The 20,720-nt window shown below is 40.2% G+C and overlaps 1 protein-coding gene across 1 annotated transcript; it reads right to left on the bottom strand.

Moving 5' to 3' along the window:
- Positions 1-9,546: 9,546 nt before the first annotated feature.
- LOC146390185 (ladderlectin-like) lies at positions 9,547-20,447 on the bottom strand. The gene is made up of 5 exons (XM_084923216.1): positions 20,228-20,447; positions 18,580-18,689; positions 13,028-13,162; positions 12,739-12,850; positions 9,547-12,665 (listed from the first exon to the last, which is right to left on the bottom strand). The coding sequence occupies exons 1-5, from the start codon at positions 20,289-20,291 to the stop codon at positions 12,598-12,600; spliced, it is 489 nt and encodes a 162-aa protein (XP_084779342.1). The 5' UTR covers positions 20,292-20,447; the 3' UTR covers positions 9,547-12,597.
- Between the last annotated feature and the right edge of the window lie 273 nt (positions 20,448-20,720).

Below are 20,720 nucleotides of genomic sequence, written 5' to 3'. Positions count from 1 at the left end.
AAGGGGCTTTTATAATATGTATATTAAATATATTTCTGCAATTTATCTTAACAGTGGTATATGTGGCAGATACATTCACCATATTGGGCTGATTTTGTTTTTTGAAAGTAAACAATGATGTCATGATCCTGGGTCATTGAGCCAGCAACTATGTGAACTGTTGTGCTATCAGTCCCCGAGCCGGCCCCCTGAACTATGTTTTGGACTCTGCTCCTGTGAGTGTATTATGGACGCTTTGTTTGGACTCCTGGGGGCTCTTGTTTTGTTCTGTTCCTGGCCCTCCATCCTGAACCACCTGGATCTGGTGGTGTATTTTGAGGCTGTCGGGAGCCAGCCGGGGGGTGGTGGTGGTACTGTCATGATTAGGGATGGGTATCATTTAGGTTTTATCCGATACCGGTGCCAAACCGGTACTTTTGAAACTGTGCCGGTGCTTAAACGGTGCTCAAACCGGTGCTTAAAGAATGGAGAACACAAAATTGGTCCAAAAACCTCTCATGTTCAGCTGTTTTTTTTGTAAAAAGATAACAATGTTAGCCTTTTCTGCAGCTATAGGGCATATATGGTATCACTCTTGGCTGGAAGCAGTGCTTAACCCTTTAGAGCCGGTCGGAGCGGGCATGCTCTATTTTGCATAGCTATTTTTAAATCCCGGTAGCTCTGCAACCACGTAAGCTAGCGCAATCATTTTTTTTGCATATGAAACCGGAGGAGCTGTACTTACATCTTATGCCATCAGCTTGTCCTAGGTCACGGTTTCCTTCCACATATAGCTTTGCAAAAACTGCATAAAAAGCACTTGCAGCAACAAAAACATAATATTCCAGAAACACCATCCGATCAGCTGTTCATAACACTTCCTACATTGGAATAGACGTCAGCGCGAACTTTTGCATGTCCGCCATTACCTGCCCGAAACCGGAAGTGACGTCATTTTCGCGGAAATGTATTTTTTTTTACCATCAGGGCCTCAGGGCCTATACTGGTGTTTTTAAAAGTTATGTTTGACTTTATGACTTTCTGTGTCGTTTCTGGGATGCTTAGGACTCATATTGCACTGCTGGAAATAGTTTATTTTGATGCATATGCTGCTTTTTTGCAAATTTGCAGTATAATATTTATTTTCGTTTTTCCTGCGGTGTATAAAAATTGGTGTATTTCAAAAATAAAACTATGAAGACACTCAAAATAAATTTCCTGTGGTAGGAAACTATTTTGTGCAACTTTTTTGTATTTACAGTTTTGAGGGATAAGCCTCTTAAATTTCTCTAACTAGAAATATATGTTAAAAAAGCAAAAACGATTTTCAATTTTTTTGTAGTTTATTGCACTTTTTTGCAATTTATGTAATTACTATGCACTTAATGCAGACATATTATTAAAATTTGGGCTATAATGGTTGTATTGATGTATAGCAACTTGAAATGCTCCCAAAAATGGCACCACACCATGTAAAAATATAATATAAGCTCTGGCGGACTTGGTTCTATGGTAGGTCTTAAAGGGTTAAACAATGGAAAAAACACAAACTTTGTCCAAAAACCTCTCATGTTTAACTGTTTTCCACTTTTTCTTTGGTCATTTTAGCCTTTTTGGCCATGGTGAAGGGAGTATCTGCCATCAAACAAGAAGACAGCTGCATGTAACTACGACGGTGTTTGCTAGTTCACCTTACATGCATTAATGTAATAACGTGGTTAGCCTACTCAACGTAAATTACACACGAACAACATTAAGCTACTCACGCAGAGAAGAACGGCTGCTGCTGCCATCATCATCCGTCATCATTTCTGCTACACTGGCAGGGCTAGGGGCCAGGACTCTCCTCTTCGGGTTTTTGGGGGATGTTGCTAACTCCGGGTCCGATAACAGGCAACCCACCCGCAGTAGATGTGCTCGGTGTGAGGTCTCGCAGCAAGCTATCAAGTACGGCGCATTTTTCGGCTTTAAAAAAAAAAACGCTATGCGTCGCCAGGTGTTTCATCAGATTTGAGGTGTTACTTCCTTTGATAGTATCACCTTAAAGCACTTGTTGCAGGCTGCTGAGTTTGCATCTTTTGCTGTGAAGTACAGCCAGACTTTTGATCGCTTCGCCTTGGGCATTTTTAATCTGTAGCTCTGCTCTAAAAGAACGTACGTACCTGGACCCGCCTACTATCCTCGGAAACGTAAAATGATTGGCTAGAATTCAAAGTGTGTGACATATCAGGAAAAAAAAGCACCGAAATAAAGCACCGAAATGTGCGCTGCTTTTCGGTCTGGTTACTACCGTTTATGTCAGAACCGGTGCCATCATGGCACCGGATACCGGTACCCATCCCTAGTCATGATCCTGGGTCGTTTACCCAGCGTTTTGTGTTTCATTTTGGATTCATCTTATGTTTTGTGTTAATTCTTATTTTGTATTAGTGCTTAGGGTTTGGTTCTTCTGTGTAGCGCTTTAGTGTTCTCCCTCCTTTGCTCTGTTTGTGTCCCTGAGTTTGTCTTTGTGAATTTCCTGTTTTACTTTGAAGGTCTGTGTCTGTTATCACTGTGTCAGCTTGTGTCTTCCTGTCATCTTGTGAATTAGGATCAGCTGTGCTCCTCTCCTGTGTGCCATTACCTGATTACCTTGTGTGTGTATATATAGTGGGTGTCAGTCAGTGTTCCTTGTCGGTTTGTCTGTGTCACTCTGTGTTAGTTTGGTGTTTCTCTGCTCCTCGCCTCGTGTCCTCCCTTTGTGTTATGATGTCAGGTTTGGTTTTTAGTTTTCCCTGCTTAGGTTTTGCTTGACTTGTTCCTCATTTCCTGTTTGTCACTTTGCAACACTGTAAATAAAACCTCACTCGCATCTCCATCGCTGTCTGCAACTTGGGTCCTCATTCACTCCATCACACGACTGGTGCCCCAGCCGTGACAAATAAAGTTGGAATTATTTTCTTAAAAATAAAACATATAATTATTTTTTTGTTGTTTTTAAATATTTTTTTTAAATTACACACCAACACAAATTCTCCTGTGTGCAGAGCTTCTCACCTCCAAGCTCCCCTGGGTTTACTGAAGTACACAACACTCTCCTCCTGAAAACGCCGGACTTGACCCTAGCTCATGTTGAAATAGATGGAATCTTCTTGGAATGTAACGATTTAGACAGACAGGCATTCTAATGTTTAGTTTCCCCAAACCAGTCCACCAGAAATACACACCCAGCAGGCTAAAATCTGATCTTTGAGCAACTTCAACCATATCAGATTGGAAGTTTCCAACAGGAATGGTAAAATATCTTCTTGTAAGACAACAGAAGATCAGAGAATTGTGCCCCAAGGCCTAAACAGTATTCAAGGTTATTAGGAAGCTGAAAAACAGAAGAAACAACTATAGGAAAATAACACATAAGACCAAACAATTTAATGGAACTTGGAGCCTAATTCAATAAACACTGCTTTGTTTCACTGAAATCTGACAGAGCCCAAAATATCTAAACATACAAAGATATGTTTCTCTGACGTGTGTGGTCTAAAAAGTGAACTCAACCCGTTAGAAATGTTGCTAAAGTCATGAAATTTCCTTCTCTCTTTTTCTTTTCCAAGATTGCTTGATAAATTTTCTATAGGCTCCTCTTGTTCAGGTTTTTCTTTTATCTGTTTATTTCTTCATTTCCATTCGTGTTCTTTTTGTGCTACTACATTATTTGTGGTATACAGTTTGACATGTCTGAGGCAGGACAGGCAGAAAAAAGGGGTATGTAATAGAAAGATACAACATAAATAGAAATGCACAGTGTGTGTGTGTGTGTGTGTGTGAAAGAGAGAGGGCCAAGTGTGAGTTTGTATGTGTCTTTCCAGGGTAGCATTGCATTGGTACCCTACATTGGCAATAGTAGGGTAGCACAGCTCTTGTTTATACAAGCACTCGCTTGCAGTAGTAATGACTTGAACAATAGCCATTTTGTTTCATTTTCTTTGGCACATGCACTGAAATGTTCTGCAGAGAGAAAAGAGTATGATGCAACTACAGCCCAGCCCATACAGCAGTATATTAATGACTAACCTTATATTGCAGTTGTTCTCCTCACTGAATTTTGGTCCGATTACAGAATCCTCCCATGCAGTCACATTTGTTCCTAACCCTTCGGGAACCCTCATGTTAACTTTTATCGAGTGGAAAAAAGTTAGCATTCATCCCCCAGCTTCACTGTGTTTATATTATGCTAACCATAGCTGTGTAGCTAGCCACCATATAGAACATCTTTATATACCAGCTAGCCCAACTTCAGTAACCCTACAAACGCCACTTAAAAAAAGATTTCCAGATTTTCTATTATATTCCATGACTTTGTAGCTCCAGATGTTGCGAATATTAAACCACACAGTGATAGTTGCAGAACTGTACAGATTCTGAAGTACATATTGCAAAGCTTTAATGAATTTAAGACAGATTAATGACACACTGATAAGAGATTTTTTAGTTTTGTGATTATTGTTTAGTTGTAGCTTCATTTAAGATAGGAGAGCTTGTGAGTTGGAACCACCACAGGAAAGGAAAGTGGAACCAGATGTGTAGAGGAATGCGGTGACATACATACTACATCCTGAGTTAACGGTCACCCCCCTCTCTCACTCTCCTTTTAAGGAAATGTTTAAGTTTCTATACATACCAAGCTATCTCCTATTTCAACAGACAAGCTAAAGGTTTCTCCTATTATGGAAACGTTTTTGTATACTGAACATACCACTCCCACTTCCTTGAAAGCTCACTTGGAGTATAAATAAAGAATGCGCTGAGAGCCCTGGGCGGTTTTTCTGTCACATCTGTTGTGCGCACTTTGACAGCAGAGCAGATCGGACTGACCGCCCATGCGCATGTAAAAAAATTAGATATCTGAGTGTGACTTCATTTGCCTTTCTAATAACTTTTCTCTTCACATTTTCTTGGTCCTCCGAGCCGGATAGGAAGCATCGGCCGCTGTGTCCTGCCGTCGTGGAAAGCTGCACTGAAATCTGTCCTCTAGGTAGGAGTGAAAAAGTCCAGGGACGCTAAAATTCGATTCCTGGCCAGTGTTTTATCAAGTGGTCCACGACGCTGGGATCCAGTGGCTGACTTTCAACATAGCCAGAGAATCTTGGGAAGGTAAAGGAAGTCACTCATTTACACTCGCGTAAAACGAACTTTGGTCTCACCCGCCGAAAGGGTGTAATTAGTCTAATCCACTGCACGGATTTGTAAAAGCGCTGGGGTGATCCACCGAACGGATTTGTAAAAGCGCTGGGGTGATCCACCGAACGGATTTGTAAAAGCGCTGGGGTGATCCACCGAACGGATTTTCAAAATAAACGCGTTGGGGTAATCCACCGAACGGATTTTCAAAATAAAAGCGTTGGACTGATCCGCCGAAAGGATTTTCAAAATAAAAGCTTTAGGACTGGCCTTCCGAAAAGGTCTGCGCGATTGTGTGAAATGTCTGTTTAAATGTTTGTGTTTTCTGTGTGTTGAGAGTGAATTGATTTAAACAGCACAAATACGCTGCTGAATCACTCTCATTGTTATTGTCATTTTATTTCCTGTCAGTAGCTGAAGTACTGGTGACAAAAGAGAACGGTTGAGTTCCGCCTCACAAAACTGACACCGCTCCACTAATTAGAGTGGAGTAGAAGGGCGTAGTCAGTAACCACTCTTTAAGTCTAATACCAGAGAAGGCTCTGCAGTTCTGTTTTAATGGGTAATCAGCCCACTAAGTTTACTGTTGACGAACAGTGGTTAGGAAAAAAGTGTCCAGGCGCCGGACAAATCAGTGTGCAAAGATGGAGAAATTCTAAAAAGACTAAATGAGAATGTAGCCCATCTGCATTAATACAACTTAAAGAAGCATTACTGAAAGAAATAGGAGAGACAAAATAAAGAAAGAAAGAAGGAAAACGCACGTAAGAATTAGAATATTTCCAAGCATGGAAGAGAGAGGCAGATAGACGATGTGAGAATAAACAAAAGAAACAAGAAAAGAAGAAAGAAAAGGCAGAGGTATTAGACCCCCCACCATATGCTCCACTCGCTGCTGCGAGGCCGACCCCCACTTTTGCTGCTGTGAAACCAGCCCCCACTTCCGCTGCTGCGACCTCCCTTAAACAATCCTGTGATCCGTTCAGACCTCAACCTGGTCCTTATGCAGAGGCACAAAACATGTTAGATAAAATAGCACTAGGTGAAAATCCACAAAAAAAAAAAAAAAAAAAAAAAAAAAAAAAAAGGAAAAGATCGCTACGGAGGAGATATGGGAGGTGATGTTGATCCACCTGGTCCTCCCGGCATTTTTCCCATGATAGCAGTACTAAACCCCAGATACGGCCATCCCGCAGGGGAAGGTGGAGAAGGTGGAGAGGTAACAGACAGGGACAGAGGAGGATTTAGAGGAAAGGGCCAGAGATATGTAGGACAGACAGACTTACGCGAAAGAAGTGAAGAAAGAGATAATACGTGCTGGAATTGTGGCAAGGAAGGGCATTTCGCCAGAGATTGCAGACATAAAACAGACAAACGGCAATATTCAAATGAATGACTAAATGAGAAAAAGCCAAATGAAAATGATAAAAGTGACGCAGAAGTATTTACTGTCTATCAATTAGTGTCTGAAGTAAAAGGCAAACCTACACTGACAGTATATGTTAATAGCAAACCAGTGCAGATGTTATGTGATACAGGAGTATGTAAAACCGTTTTGAACAGAAGACCACAGGAAGTACAATTCTCAGAAGATACTCTAATAGTAAAATCAGCATCAGGTCACACTACAGTGCAGTGACTAATAAAACCCTTATTAAGTGAAAACTAGAGATCAAAATAGTTTAAAGTAGTTTAAAAAGGTTGGAAACAGACCCCACCGAATAGATATAAATATAAGAAGTACAAAAATAAAATAAATAAAGACAAAATTATATTAGAACTTATTTTTACCGTATTGAAACTAATAATAGGAAGGATAACAACCTGTAAGCTGATATTAACAATGAAACATAGTTGGCATGACAATCATGCCCAGAATGTATAAAATCAATAAAAGGAAATAATTCACACGAAAACCTTTTAAATAAAATAGAGAGGTGCATAAGGTACATTAGGGCTGTGTCATTGTTCAGCCAAGGAAAGTGTGTGAAAAGGTGAATGTCTCCAGCTTGGGAAAGGGTGAAACTGCAGATCACCCGAAGCCCTTGATGGATACAAAATAAAATATAAAATATATAATAATAAATTGCTTGGTTCGCTACACAACAGAGAGAATGAATGTGACTGAAGGTTGGATCTGAGATGAGACAAACAGAAGACCAGTCTAAGAAGTAGGTGCAAACCTGTTCAGAGAAAAGCAAATTTGTACAGATTGGATGAATTCTAAATTATCTGTTTGCTGAGTAAGATGATCCTAACTATTAAATTGGCTCAGTAGTAGTATAGTGGTATACACTAATAAAATATTGTAGTATACTATTGTCATTATATAGAAAGAAAAAGATGATAATATTAATAATGACATAATATTAATAATGAGAAGCAACCTAGTCAGTTATGATGTGAAGTGGATGATTGTTATGAAGTAATCTGCATCAAGCTTAAGGTTTGCTCAAACTCAGTATAATGACACATGAGATGAAGAAAATAAAGAAACTATCTAAACTAATTACGTGCATAGAGGCACTTGACCTGCTTAAACATCTGTCATTTATCCTGGATAAAATATTACTGAGATATAGAGCACACCTATAATAACAACTAATAAGCCAAACCCTGTAGACAACAGCTAAAGCTACAGGATTGAGAAGTTGAATTAAATAAGTGAACACCGCTAAGTTGATGAGCATGTTACACATTTTCTTTTATTTTTATTTATTTGTTTTTAGAGCAGAAGCTGCATTAAAAGCCAACAACAGCAGCTGTCTGTGAGCTCAGTTTTTCCCTCACACTTCTGCTCTGTTTTAGTAGCAGCATTTTTCTCTTTGTGTCCCGACTCATGTATGTTTCCTGTTTTGTTTGATTATTTTATTTTGTTGATTTGGAAGTGAATTTGTGACCATACTTGTGGATCACAGTGACACATAGTGATTAGGCATATGATTTACAAATGCCTAGTTTTAGAACTGTGAGCAATTCAAAGTTTAAAATATATATATATATATATATATAAAAAAAAAAACCTAACTTCAAAGTTTGAAATGTGTAAGATGTGTGAGATGGGTGGATTCTTTGAAAAACTAGAAAATATCTAAAAATGCATTAAGTGAAAATGTAATGTTGCATCTATAGAGAAGACAAAAGAAGCATTCAGTTATTTAAAAATAGGCATTACAGACAGATACAGTTTTAGCACTGCCTGACTATGATAAGCCTTTCTACTTACGTGTAGATAGAGGAGCAGGTTATATGGAAGCTGTGATAACACAGGCATTTGGAGAAAAACAACGCTCGTTAACATTCCTGGTGAAATTTAGACTCGTGTAAATTAGACTCTGTAGCGTCAGGCCTGCCTGCATATGTAAGCCTATGCAGCCGCAGCAGAGGCAGTAAAAGAGTCGGCTGCACGTATGCAGTCATATGTGCATATGAATTGCACGCAGGCCAAAATATAAATATGTACACTGACAGCCAGTTTGTTTTTTCAGCAGTGCACCACTTTGCCAAAATTTGGCATAACAGAGGTATGGTCACCTCTACGGATAACCCCGTGCAACACGGCAGCTTATTAAAAATCTTATTGGAAGTGATTAGCTTGCCAAAACAATTGGCACTTTGTAAATGTGCAGCACATCAAAAAGACAATTTTATTGTCACAAAAGGAAATAATTTTGCAGATCAAACAGCAAAGCGGGCTGCACAACAAACGATAACGCTTCTAACATCCGAACATTGTACACAAATACCACTTGATGTACTAAAAACCGAACAAAAAGCTGCAACAATCACTGAACAGAACAAGTGGCTGAAATGTGGAGCACAACTGAAAGATGACTTAATGGTCTGTGATGGAAAACCAATATTACCAGAGTCGTTACACAGGATAGTGGCTGTAGTGACACATGAAGTAATACATGTGTCAACAGGAGGGAAATATAGTATAGATAAATAATACTTTTACACTATAAATTTTGAAACTTCAGCGAAAAATTTGTAAGAACATGCCTATTCTGTCAAAAACACAACTCACAAGGAAACTTAAGACCTAAGAGAGGCCAGTTCTCCACACCATCCACATGGATTTTATTGAATTGAATGAATGTCAAGGATTAAAATATGCCTTAGTGATCATAGATGTGTTTTCAAACTGACCAGAGATATATCCAGTGAAAGCAGAGGCAATCTCCATTGCAAAATGTTTATGTAATCATTTTATTCCAACATATGGTATCCCTTCTCTGATAAGATCAGACAATGGGACACATTTTGTCAATGATGTGATCAGTAAGGTCTCTGAAGCACTAGGATTCAGCATAAGAAATCATTGTGCTTATCATCTATGGAGTGCAGGGTTAGTAGAGAGAACTAACAGCACCATAAAACAGAGACTCAGAAAATGTCTGAAATAGATAAAAATGCAAAGAGTTTAGTTTATTTAAAAGGCAGTGTGTGTGAGAGGATTATGAAATTATTGTGTGAATGACGTTACATTTTAGATTAGAAGTTAGTAGAATTACAGAGGGTTTGTAGACTGTAAATACAAAATGAGTTTGATTAGCCTGTAGAAACACAAAAGAGAGTAACAGGAAGTGTGTGTGTGACAGGAACTTTGCATGCCCATATAAGGAGTGAGCACCCAGAGAGAAAAACAGAAGAGACAGACTCTAGCCAGATGAAGCAAATGGAGGCTTTAAGAAAAGAAATGAAAATGATATTAATGGTATGGTTTAGTGTGTCAATATAGGTCACAAATAAATAAAGGTGGACTTTTCTCAACCTAGAATTTTGAGCATAGCAGCAAAACCATAAATTAACATAATTGGGAGAAAACAAGCCAAAGTTTGGCTTAAAATTTTATAGCTTGACCTCCCACTTGTCCCGATCCTGAAAAGAAGCTCAAAGGACAGTCAATCTCCTGATGAAAACCAACAGAATATCGTGGAATTGAAGAATTAACAGCAGGCTGGTAAGAACAGTGTGACATGACTGTTTAAAGGCACTGAATGTGATATTTTGCCTGGCTGGGACTTAATCTAAAAGGAAGAAACAGAGAAGAAACAGATTGTGTTTGCTGGAGATTTAAGACAACAAAGGACACTTTGAGAAGGGTACAGGGGCCAGTGGGAAGGTGAAGCCCAGAGGAGTATAATTGGGTTGAAATTGAAGTCTGAACTTATGATGGTGTTTAGAGATGTCCACCAGATCACAATAAAGAGGTAAACAAAAATAGAAAACACACATATATAAAATGTTACATGTGAAATTATTTTTGGAAAGAATCAGAAGTAAGATAGTTTGAATCAGATCTCAGTGAAAAGATGCATGAATTGATGAAAATGAACCAATAGATAAATCTGTTAGAAAGACAACTTTAGTAGAATGAATGGCAAAACTAGTAGAAAATAGGGATATTGTTTTGAACTGCCGTGCGACGCTTCTCAAGTCTCTTGCAGATTAAAACCAGGCTATTGGGTCCTTATATGAGTACTCCAGAGAAAGAATTGGAACCCATCCCGGTGGGAAGGTCCATACCAAGTACTCCTAACGACGCCAACAGCTTGCAAAATCGCTGAGAGGCCCTCTTGGATCCACCAGAGCCATTGCAAAAATGGAAGTGAGTGACAGCACAACCTAAAGACACCACCACCCCGACTCTTTGGTGATCTACAAGTGAAGGGAGGGCTGATTGGGTATATCCCGCCTTCTACTTCTCGCCTGTAGTCTACTCACCAGAGTAAATCGGTGTGTCTGGTCATCATGAAGATTATTCTGCTTACCACCTTGGCCCTGCTGCTTACAGCATGGACCCTGATGCACTTAAAGGATCAAGAAGCCAACATGCATAGAAGAGCATGGACATATGACAACTCACACCTGACTGAAGTGACACAGGACCACATCCATCCCTGGATGAACAACGCCTGGTATAGATATATATATATAATCGCAAAGAAGACAAAGATTGTTATATATGCTCACACATGCCTGCTACAACACAGCATGCTACATTATATGGCAGACTTATGAACATGATTCAAGTGACATGCGCAGCAAGCTTTGTCAGTCTAGGTTATCAATATTTAGGAATTGTCCTAAACCACAGCGACCTCCTGACTATTGGACTATAGTTTTGGACTGTTTTTAAATGCATCGACCAGCATCAACAAAGAGCAAAATCAGGAAATTGATGCCATAAGAATAACTGTTATGCAACACCGAGTTGCCCTGGACATGATCTTGGCAGAAAAGCGCGGACTGTGTTTTGTTTAATATAACTTGTTGTACATATATTCCAGACAATGTGCATTCTGATAATATGACAAATGCTCTACAATTACTTAGAAACGTTCAACAGGCACAGGTAACCGATTGGGCAAATTCACAAAGTAATTGGTGGAATTGGTTTATGAGCGGCTCATGGAGAACACTGATGTTTAAGGTTTTAATGTTTATTGGCCTAATACTTATTATGTTTTGTATCTTTACTACATTCATTATCCCCTGTGTAAGAGGAATGGTATCAAGAATGATATCCCAATCTCTTGTTGCATATGTCACTGTGCCAGACGACGAAGAAGGAGAAGACGATGAGTATGAAACAAATGTGATGAATGATTATGTTTGAATGATACACATTTTATGACGACCAGACCGAAAGCACTCACAATGTAGGGTCTGTGTCTGAAACACATTGATGTATTTGCTTAAAATCGCTACAAACAGGAGGGAATGATAAGAGATTTTTTAGTTTTGTGATTATTGTTTAGTTGTAGCTTCATTTAAGATAGGAGAGCTTGTGAGTTGGAACCACCACAGGAAAGGAAAGTGGAACCAGATGTGTAGAGGAATGCGGTGACATACATACTACATCCTGAGTTAACGGTCACCCCCCTCTCTCACTCTCCTTTTAAGGAAATGTTTAAGTTTCTATACATACCAAGCTATCTCCTATTTCAACAGACAAGCTAAAGGTTTCTCCTATTATGGAAACGTTTTTGTATACTGAACATACCACTCCCACTTCCTTGAAAGCTCACTTGGAGTATAAATAAAGAATGCGCTGAGAGCCCTGGGCGGTTTTTCTGTCACATCTGTTGTGCGCACTTTGACAGCAGAGCAGATCGGACTGACCGCCCATGCGCATGTAAAAAAATTAGATATCTGAGTGTGACTTCATTTGCCTTTCTAATAACTTTTCTCTTCACACACACCTTCATTCAATGCTCTTTCTTTATTGATTTAGAAGATGAGAGATAAGAGTTCAGTCTACATCTAAATGAAACTGTGCGAAAAGCATTCTTTCCACAACAAATTCATTTCTCTTGTTTTAAGAGACAACCCAGCTCTTGTTACTTGTCGCTTCATTCCTTGCGTAGCATTACAGCAATAAAGGAGATAAAAGATGTATAATGACACACAGATTCTTCAGGTGATATCTTGTGTGAAGTATTTGTGCTTTCATCAGATTTTCTTGGCGCAGACAGATGGAATAACAGATTCACAGTGACCGTCATCCCAGCACTTGTTGTCTGTAAGTACCAAAAACCTAGTTAGTGCTAAGTAAACACATGATCATTTTATCATGACCACACAGTGATTTACCTGAGAAATTTACATATGCACAGTTCTGATTGCCCTGAAAGTTATCAGGCTGTCCAGTACACCAGTTTGTGTATTTGAGAGGTGTCCCATCACTCCAAAACCAAACCTTTTCCTGGGAAACACAAAATAATAAATTATGCTTTCTAAAAAAGGCACATTGATAGTTGTCTTTCGTCTTTTGTCTATAAAGGCATAAAAAAAAAACCTTTTTGTTTTTTGCATATGGAATTCTTTTTTATTCTTGTTTTTCTTAATTTCCTGGTAAATAACTTTATGTATGTTAGCATACCTTTATTCCATCCGAAGCTCCAATCCAAGCATGTCCATTCTGCTGAGTAGCATCAGATATCAGACTCTGAATCCTCTGGTACTCCTCAAGGCTGTGCACAGATGCAAGGTTTGCATTCATGGACTGACAGTTTATCTACAGTGAAGAGACAGCAGAATTGCCAAAAAAAATATTTTTTTTTCTTTCAATTGGTAAACGTATAAATCAATGTTGCATTTTATATTAACCACAATTAATACAAATTTAGTTATTAGCAGTAGTTTTACTCCATATATATATATATATATATATATATATATACATATATATATATATATATATAAAAAAAACACCCATCTCGCCCCTGCGGGCGGTTTATCCTTCAAGCTCGGGTCCTCTACCAGAGGCCTGGGAGCTTGAGGGTCCTGCGCAGTATCTTAGCTGTTCCTAGGACTGCGCTCTTCTGGACAGAGATCTCCGATGTTGTTCCCGGGATCTGCTGGAGCCACTCGCCTAGCTTGGGAGTCACCGCACCTAGTGCTCCGATTACCACGGGGACCACCGTCACCTTCACCCTCCACATCCTCTCGAGCTCTTCTCTGAGCCCTTGGTATTTCTCCAGCTTCTCGTGTTCCTTCTTCCTGATATTGCTGTCATTCGGAACCGCTACATCGATCACTACGGCCGTCTTCTTCTGTTTGTCTACCACCACTATGTCCGGTTGGTTAGCCACCACCATTTTGTCCGTCTGTATCTGGAAGTCCCACAGGATCTTAGCTCGGTCATTCTCCACCACCCTTGGGGGGCATCTCCCATTTTGACCTCGGGACTTCCAGGTTATACTCGGCACAGATGTTCCTGTACACTATGCCGGCCACTTGGTTATGGCGTTCCATGTATGCCTTGCCTGCTAGCATCTTGCACCCTGCTGTTATGTGCTGGATTGTCTCTGGAGCATCTTTACACAGCCTGCACCTGGGGTCTTGCCTGGTGTGATAGACCCCAGCCTCTATGGATCTTGTACTCAGAGCTTGTTCTTGTGCTGCCATGATTAGTGCCTCTGTGCTGTCTTTCAGTCCAGCTTTGTCCAGCCACTGGTAGGATTTCTGGATGTCAGCCACCTCCTCTATCTGCCGGTGGTACATACCGTGCAGGGCCCTGTCCTTCCATGATGGTTCCTCGTCTCCCTCCTCTTTCTTGGGTTTCTGCTGCCTGAGGTATTCACTGAGCACTCGGTCAGTTGGGGCCATCTTCCCAATGTATTCTTGGATGTTCGTTGTCTCATCCTGGACTGTGGTGCTGACACTCACCAGTCCCCGGCCCCCTTCCTTCCACTTAGCGTACAGCGTCAGGGTGCTGGACTTGGGGTGAAACCCTCCATGCATGGTAAGGAGCTTTCTTGTCTTTATGTCAGTGGCTTCTATCTCCTCCTTTGGCCAGCCTATTACCCCAGCAGGGTACCTGATCACGGGCAGGGCGTAGGTGTAAATGGCCCGGATCTTGTTCTTACTGTTCAGCTGACTCCTCAGGACTTGCCTGACCCTCTGCAGGTACTTGGTGGTTGCAGCCTTTCTAGCGGCCTCTTCATGGTTCCCATTCGCCTGCGGGATCCCCAGGTACTTGTAACTGTCCTCTATGTCTGCAATGTTGCCTTCTGGTAGTTCAATCCCCTCAGTTCTGACTACCTTCCCTCTCTTCGTTACCATTCGACTACACTTCTCCAGTCCGAACGACATTCCAATGTCATTGCTGTATAGCCTGGTAGTGTGGATCAGTGAATCGATGTCTCGTTCACTCTTGGCATACAGCTTGATGTCATCCATGTACAGGAGGTGGCTGACAACTGCTCCGTTCCGTAGTCGGTATCCGTAGCCAGTCTTGTTAATGATCTCACTGAGGGGGTTCAGGCCTATGCAGAACAGCAGTGGGGACAGAGCATCTCCTTGGTAGATCCCGCACTTGATGGTGACTTGTGCTATGGGCTTGGAGTTGGCCTCTAGTGTTGTACGCCACATCCCCATTGAGTTCCTGATGAAGGCTCTTAGGGTCCTGTTGATCTTGTACAATTCTAACCATTCCAGGATCCAGCTGTGGGGCATTGAGTCATAGGCCTTCTTGTAATCAATCCAGGCAGTGCACAGGTTGGTCAGTCTGGTCTTGCAGTCTCGGCTGACTGTTCTGTCTACCAGTAGCTGGTGTTTTGCACCTCTGGTATTCTTGCCAATCCCTTTCTGTGCCCCACTCATGTATTGACCCATGTGCCTGTTCATCTTAGCCGATATGATGCCTGACAGGAGCTTCCATGTAGTACTGAGGCAGGTTATTGGTCGGTAGTTGGATGGGACCGGTCCCTTCTTGGGGTCCTTGGGGATCAGGACCGTTCGACCTTCGGTTAGCCATTCCGGGTGTCTCTCGTTAACTAGCAGCTGGTTCATTTGTGCTGCCAGAAGCTCGTGGAGTGCAGTCAGCTTCTTCAGCCAGTAGGCGTGAACCATGTCGGGCCCTGGTGCTGTCCAACTCTTCATACTGGAGACCCTTTCTTGGATATCTGCCACTGTGATGGTTACTGGTCCCTGTTCAGGGAGGTCGCTATGGTCTGCCCTCAGATCCACTAGCCACTGAGCATTGCCGTTATGGGTTGCGTCCTTCTCCCATATGCTCTTCCAGTATTGCTCCGTCTCCAGCCTTGGTGGTGCTGTTCTCTTATTGTTCCCTTGCCACTGAGAGTACACCTTTGCTGGTTCTGTGGAGAACAGCTGGTTTATTCTCCTGCCTTCTATCTCTCTGGTGTACCTCCTCAAGCGGCTGGCCAAGGCTGTGAGTCTTTGCTTGGCAGTTTCCAAGGCCTCAGGTATGGACAGTTTGCTGTATTTCTTATGCACCTTCTTTGCCGCACCTTTCTGCAACTCCGTTAGTTGGCTAACCTCCCTCCGTGCTGCTTTGATCTTGCTCTCTAGCCTCCTTCTCCATGGAGGGTACTGCCCCTTGTGGCTGTTCAGCTTGTAGCCAAGCATCTCACTGATCACTGCTGCCGTATTGTAGATCAGTTTGTTAGTGTCGGTAATCGTGGCTGTAGGTATCGTCCGTAGTGCTGCATTAATATCATCTAGCAGACCTTCTGAGGGTACTTCACGTAATCTTGGTAACCGGCTACGGGGGATCCAGGTTTCAAGCTTAAGGTTATCTGCTATAAAAAGCCAGACCAGGAAAATCTCCTTCATGTTTTTCTGTGTTTTATTCTCAGTTACTTTCACACAAAGGCATCTGCTGTGATGTTCACAATTCTGATGAAGTCAGTACTGATAAATGATCAGAATTATAATATTTCTGACTGTCTGAGGCTAAGTTGAACCGAATCGGGACTTTGAAAACCGGAATCGAATGGATTATAGAAATCAGGTGCATATATATATATATATATATATATATATATATATATATATATATATATATGCATATATATGCATATATATATATATATATATATGCATATATATATGCATATATATATGCATATATATATGCATATATATATATATATATGTGTGTATATATATATATATGCATATATATATATATATATATATATATATATGCATATATATATATATATATATATATATATATGCATATATATATATATATATATATATGTGTGTGTATATATATGTATATATATATATATATATATATATATATGCATATATATATATATGCATCTCTGCGGGCAGGCAGAGATGAGGATCCAAATGCAGGACTCGGAAAACGGAATGCAACTCAGAAACCTCAGCTTTATTGCTGGCAAGAAAACAAAACATGAAGTGAGGACTGAACACTGAGACCAAAAAACACACAGGCATAATCTGATGGTACGACGCAACACCAAGCATGGGAAAACACAGGGCTTATATACACAGGGTAGTAATGGGGGAATCGGCAACAGGAGGGTGACACAGCTGGGAGAGATCAGGGCTAACGAGACATGGGGAACAAAGCTGCACACACTAACATAAGACAAAGACTTTCACAATAAAACAGGAAACATGTATCACAACTCAGAGACACGGACTCAACACAGAGAGACAGAAAATGACACATGGAACTGAACTATACATGAAACCACAATTCCTAAAACATGGATAACAGAAACATGAAACTCAAACAATAATCATCACAACCACAACAAGAGAACAAGAAAACAATCCATGATGCAAAATGAAACCAAAACACAATAAACTCAAAATACTGGGTCCGACGGACCCAGAACCGTGACAGTTATCTATCTGCCTAGTTAAGTGCGAGGGCAGAACATGTATAGCGTAAACGCAAAGGTGTCTATTCAGTATTACATTTCTACCCTGACCTATGGCCACGAGCTCTGGCTAGTAGTGATGGGATTTCCGGCTCTTTTTAGAGAACCGGCTCTTTTGGCTCGGCTCACTAAAAAGAGCCGGCTCTTTCGGCTGTTTTGTTGCTTTAATTAATTTATTATTAACAACAATACAAAATTATGCACAAAAGGAATTACTAATGTAAAAAAAAAAGTGGTTTTATTTATATATGTTTATATATAAATATATGCGGTGGCCCCTTGAGACAAAGCACGTACAAACTCCAAAACACTTTTCTAGCGTTAACTGAACTTCCAAAACAGAGCTACCTAGATCACTTAAATTACACAATTGAAAGCATATGTGTATTTACACACAGGCACTCATATATATTCAAATAATTAAAAAAATGTTCATTTACCTGTTACTACCACACATCAAACCCGGTCATTGGTACTTGCTGGCTTGTGTAGCCACTAGGTAACAAAAGATCAACACTGCACCTAGCATCCTGGAGCACTTCTGTTGTGTTTTGTACGTGTTTTGGAGTTTGTACGTGCTTCAGAGTTCGTACGTGTTTTGAAGTTTGTACGTGCTTTGTCTCTAGGGGCCACCGTAAATATACTTTTATTTATTCACTCCACATAAAATGTAATAAATCATATAATACAAAAACCAACTATTCACATTTCAACTTTTAACTATTTAAATTTTCAGCTTTTTCCTTTTAAACAAATGTAAAGTGAAAAAACACAAAACACTGCAAACCACAATACAATAAAATATAAATTAAAATATCAAAACAACAAGAACATCCATATTCTCTGTCATATAGACCTGCATGAATAAACTTTCTGAATCCTTAATCATCTGCAACTGAAAATAGTTGTGGATGATTACTATACCTTTCTAATGTGACGTTGTTGTCCCTGGCTCTCTTTCTCTGTCTCTCCCTCCCGCTCGGTTCCTGTGCTACTAAGAGTGTAACTACCGCCCCTCCCCCCTCTTCCCAGCGCAAAGCACAAGGCTCGCATGCTGAGTGAAGCGGAAAAAAAGTGCGAGAAAGAGGGTGAGAGAAAGAAAAAAAAAAAACACGGCTCGCGATAAGGAGCCGGTTCGCGTCGTTCACGTCAAAGATCCGGCTCTAAGAGCCGTTTTGTTCGCGACCGACACATCACTACTGGCTAGTGACCAAAAGAGTGAGACTGCAAGAAACTGGTTGGTGATAATCACTGATATTACCTCAGCCTGAGCCCAGCTCATGGGCTTAGCAACATAGATGAAGCACTGGTCGTAGTACTCAGTCCAACCACAGGGACAAGATGGGGACTTCTTGACAAGATACCATTCTCCTATTGACAAACAACATGATTTTGAATTGAGTCATTGTATGTGATTAACTGGTTTCATTGACACTAGTACTGCTTACTAGGGGTGCAACGATACACAAAATTCACGGTTCGGTTCAATACTTTGGTGTCACAGTTCGATATTTTTTCAATACAAAAAAATGTTCATGCCTTTTTAATTTGTCATTTATTGAAATTATAAATATATATTTTAACTCAAAAGTACAGTTTTTAAATTTAATGTCGCTGAAACAACAAAATAATAAAAACAATAAATCTATCTGATCGAGAAATCGCTCATCTTTGGAAAAGAGAGTTTATTACAGAGAAATGGCTCTTTCCAAAATAAAAGCTATACTGTACCCTTCTTCTGGGCTATATTCTCAGCAGCATATTAAACATATCAGGTCCCCATAAGGAGAATCATGTGCTAACGGCAATGACTCGGGTAAAGTTTGTAGCACACGTGCTTGTTGTTTTTGTCTGCTTCCACTTGTCTTTGCACTAGGATGATGTCGGCGTAAATGTGCAGTCATATTTGTTGTGTTCCCACTAGTGCTGTCAGGGTTAATCTCGTTAAAATGATATTAACGCCATAATGCGGCAAATCTCCGTTAACAAGTTACCGCGGATCACCCCGTGAGTGGGGCTGGACGGCATCAACACATTAACAAGCTAACTGCGCTAACGCACTAGTTCCCACCAATTGAGCGTTGCGTGGCACATCCGACATACTGTTTTACTTTTGTCCATGACGCGCTTACCTTCAGGGTCATACTTCACATGAAGACCAAAATAGTTCCAAAGGCCAGATCTGAATGAGGGTGGGGGAGGTTCAATTTGCCATGTTGCAATGAGCTTAGCTTCTGTCTTCCTAGCTTGCGCTGCGCTCAGTGGATCTGCACTCGACAGTGCAGCCTAGGTGGAGTAGTCGAACGCAGATCCACTGAGCGCTCAACACAGACAGCATTGTCAGAAGAAAAGTTGATAAAATAAATGTAAAAAATTGTATTGTTCGATACATGCGTACCAAACCGAAAGCACTGTATCGAACGGTTCAAAATCAATACGAGTATTGTTGCACCCCTACTGCTTACGATATTCATAATTAGAATCTGAATAAAAAAAACAAAACAATTATTAGATATGTTTGGTTTAATTTGATCAAATAAGCCTTTAACATCATTGTATTTACCACAGACTTTGCAGATTAACATGATAATATTATGTGGTGTTTAAACTATATATTTAAAATGTTCTTTGTATGAGCAAATATGTATTCCAACAACTGCCTCCAAGTAATTCTGAAAAAAGAAAAATAGACATATCATATTTAGGAAAGTTGTTTGTTATGGTTGAGGTTAAAGATAGAAACTCTAGAGGCTTTTATGGCGGTTTAGAATTTAAATTTTCAGTTCAGGTTAACCAGACATACTAAATATTATCTCAAAGTAATCAGAGCACTAAGAAGCCAAAATTATTGCATCTGTGTTGTTCCCTGCCTTTACAGTATGATAAAAGAAATATACAATAATATTCACCAGCAGCAGTGGTCAGGGTCGCCATTGCACAGAGAAGTGCAGAAGCAGTCATCAGCTTCATCATGGTGATCTTTAGTATCTGCAGGAAACAGAAGACCCAAAGTGACCAGCAGTTAATAAAAGGAAGGATGGAAGATGATCAGGAATCTTATGTCACAAATATTGTAGGATATCTTCTCTTCTTGTCAGTGTCAGACTATAACCTCAGCCTTACAGAGTGGATGTGCTAAATAAGCCTCAGTCCTGCACTTATATTCACTCTTAGATATACATCTCAAAACCACAAGCAAACACTTGGCATATGTCTGTTGACTCAGAGCCAACAGACATTGTTCATGCACAGATCAACAAACAAAGTGTAAGTTTCTCTTTAAGGGCTTTGTCTCTGAAAAGGAAAGCAGTGTTCAGGGTAAAATGTAATGTGCTTTTTACGTTTCAGTTTTTGAATTCTAAAATACACTTTGCAGACAAAAACTATTGAGCTGACTAAAAA

This window comes from Perissodus microlepis, chromosome 3, assembly GCF_051167445.1.
Source record: "Perissodus microlepis isolate ML-2025 ecotype Zambia chromosome 3, ASM5116744v1, whole genome shotgun sequence".
NCBI classification, from domain to species: Eukaryota; Metazoa; Chordata; class Actinopteri; order Cichliformes; family Cichlidae; genus Perissodus; species Perissodus microlepis.
This window is presented reverse-complemented; position numbering and strand designations above follow the sequence as displayed.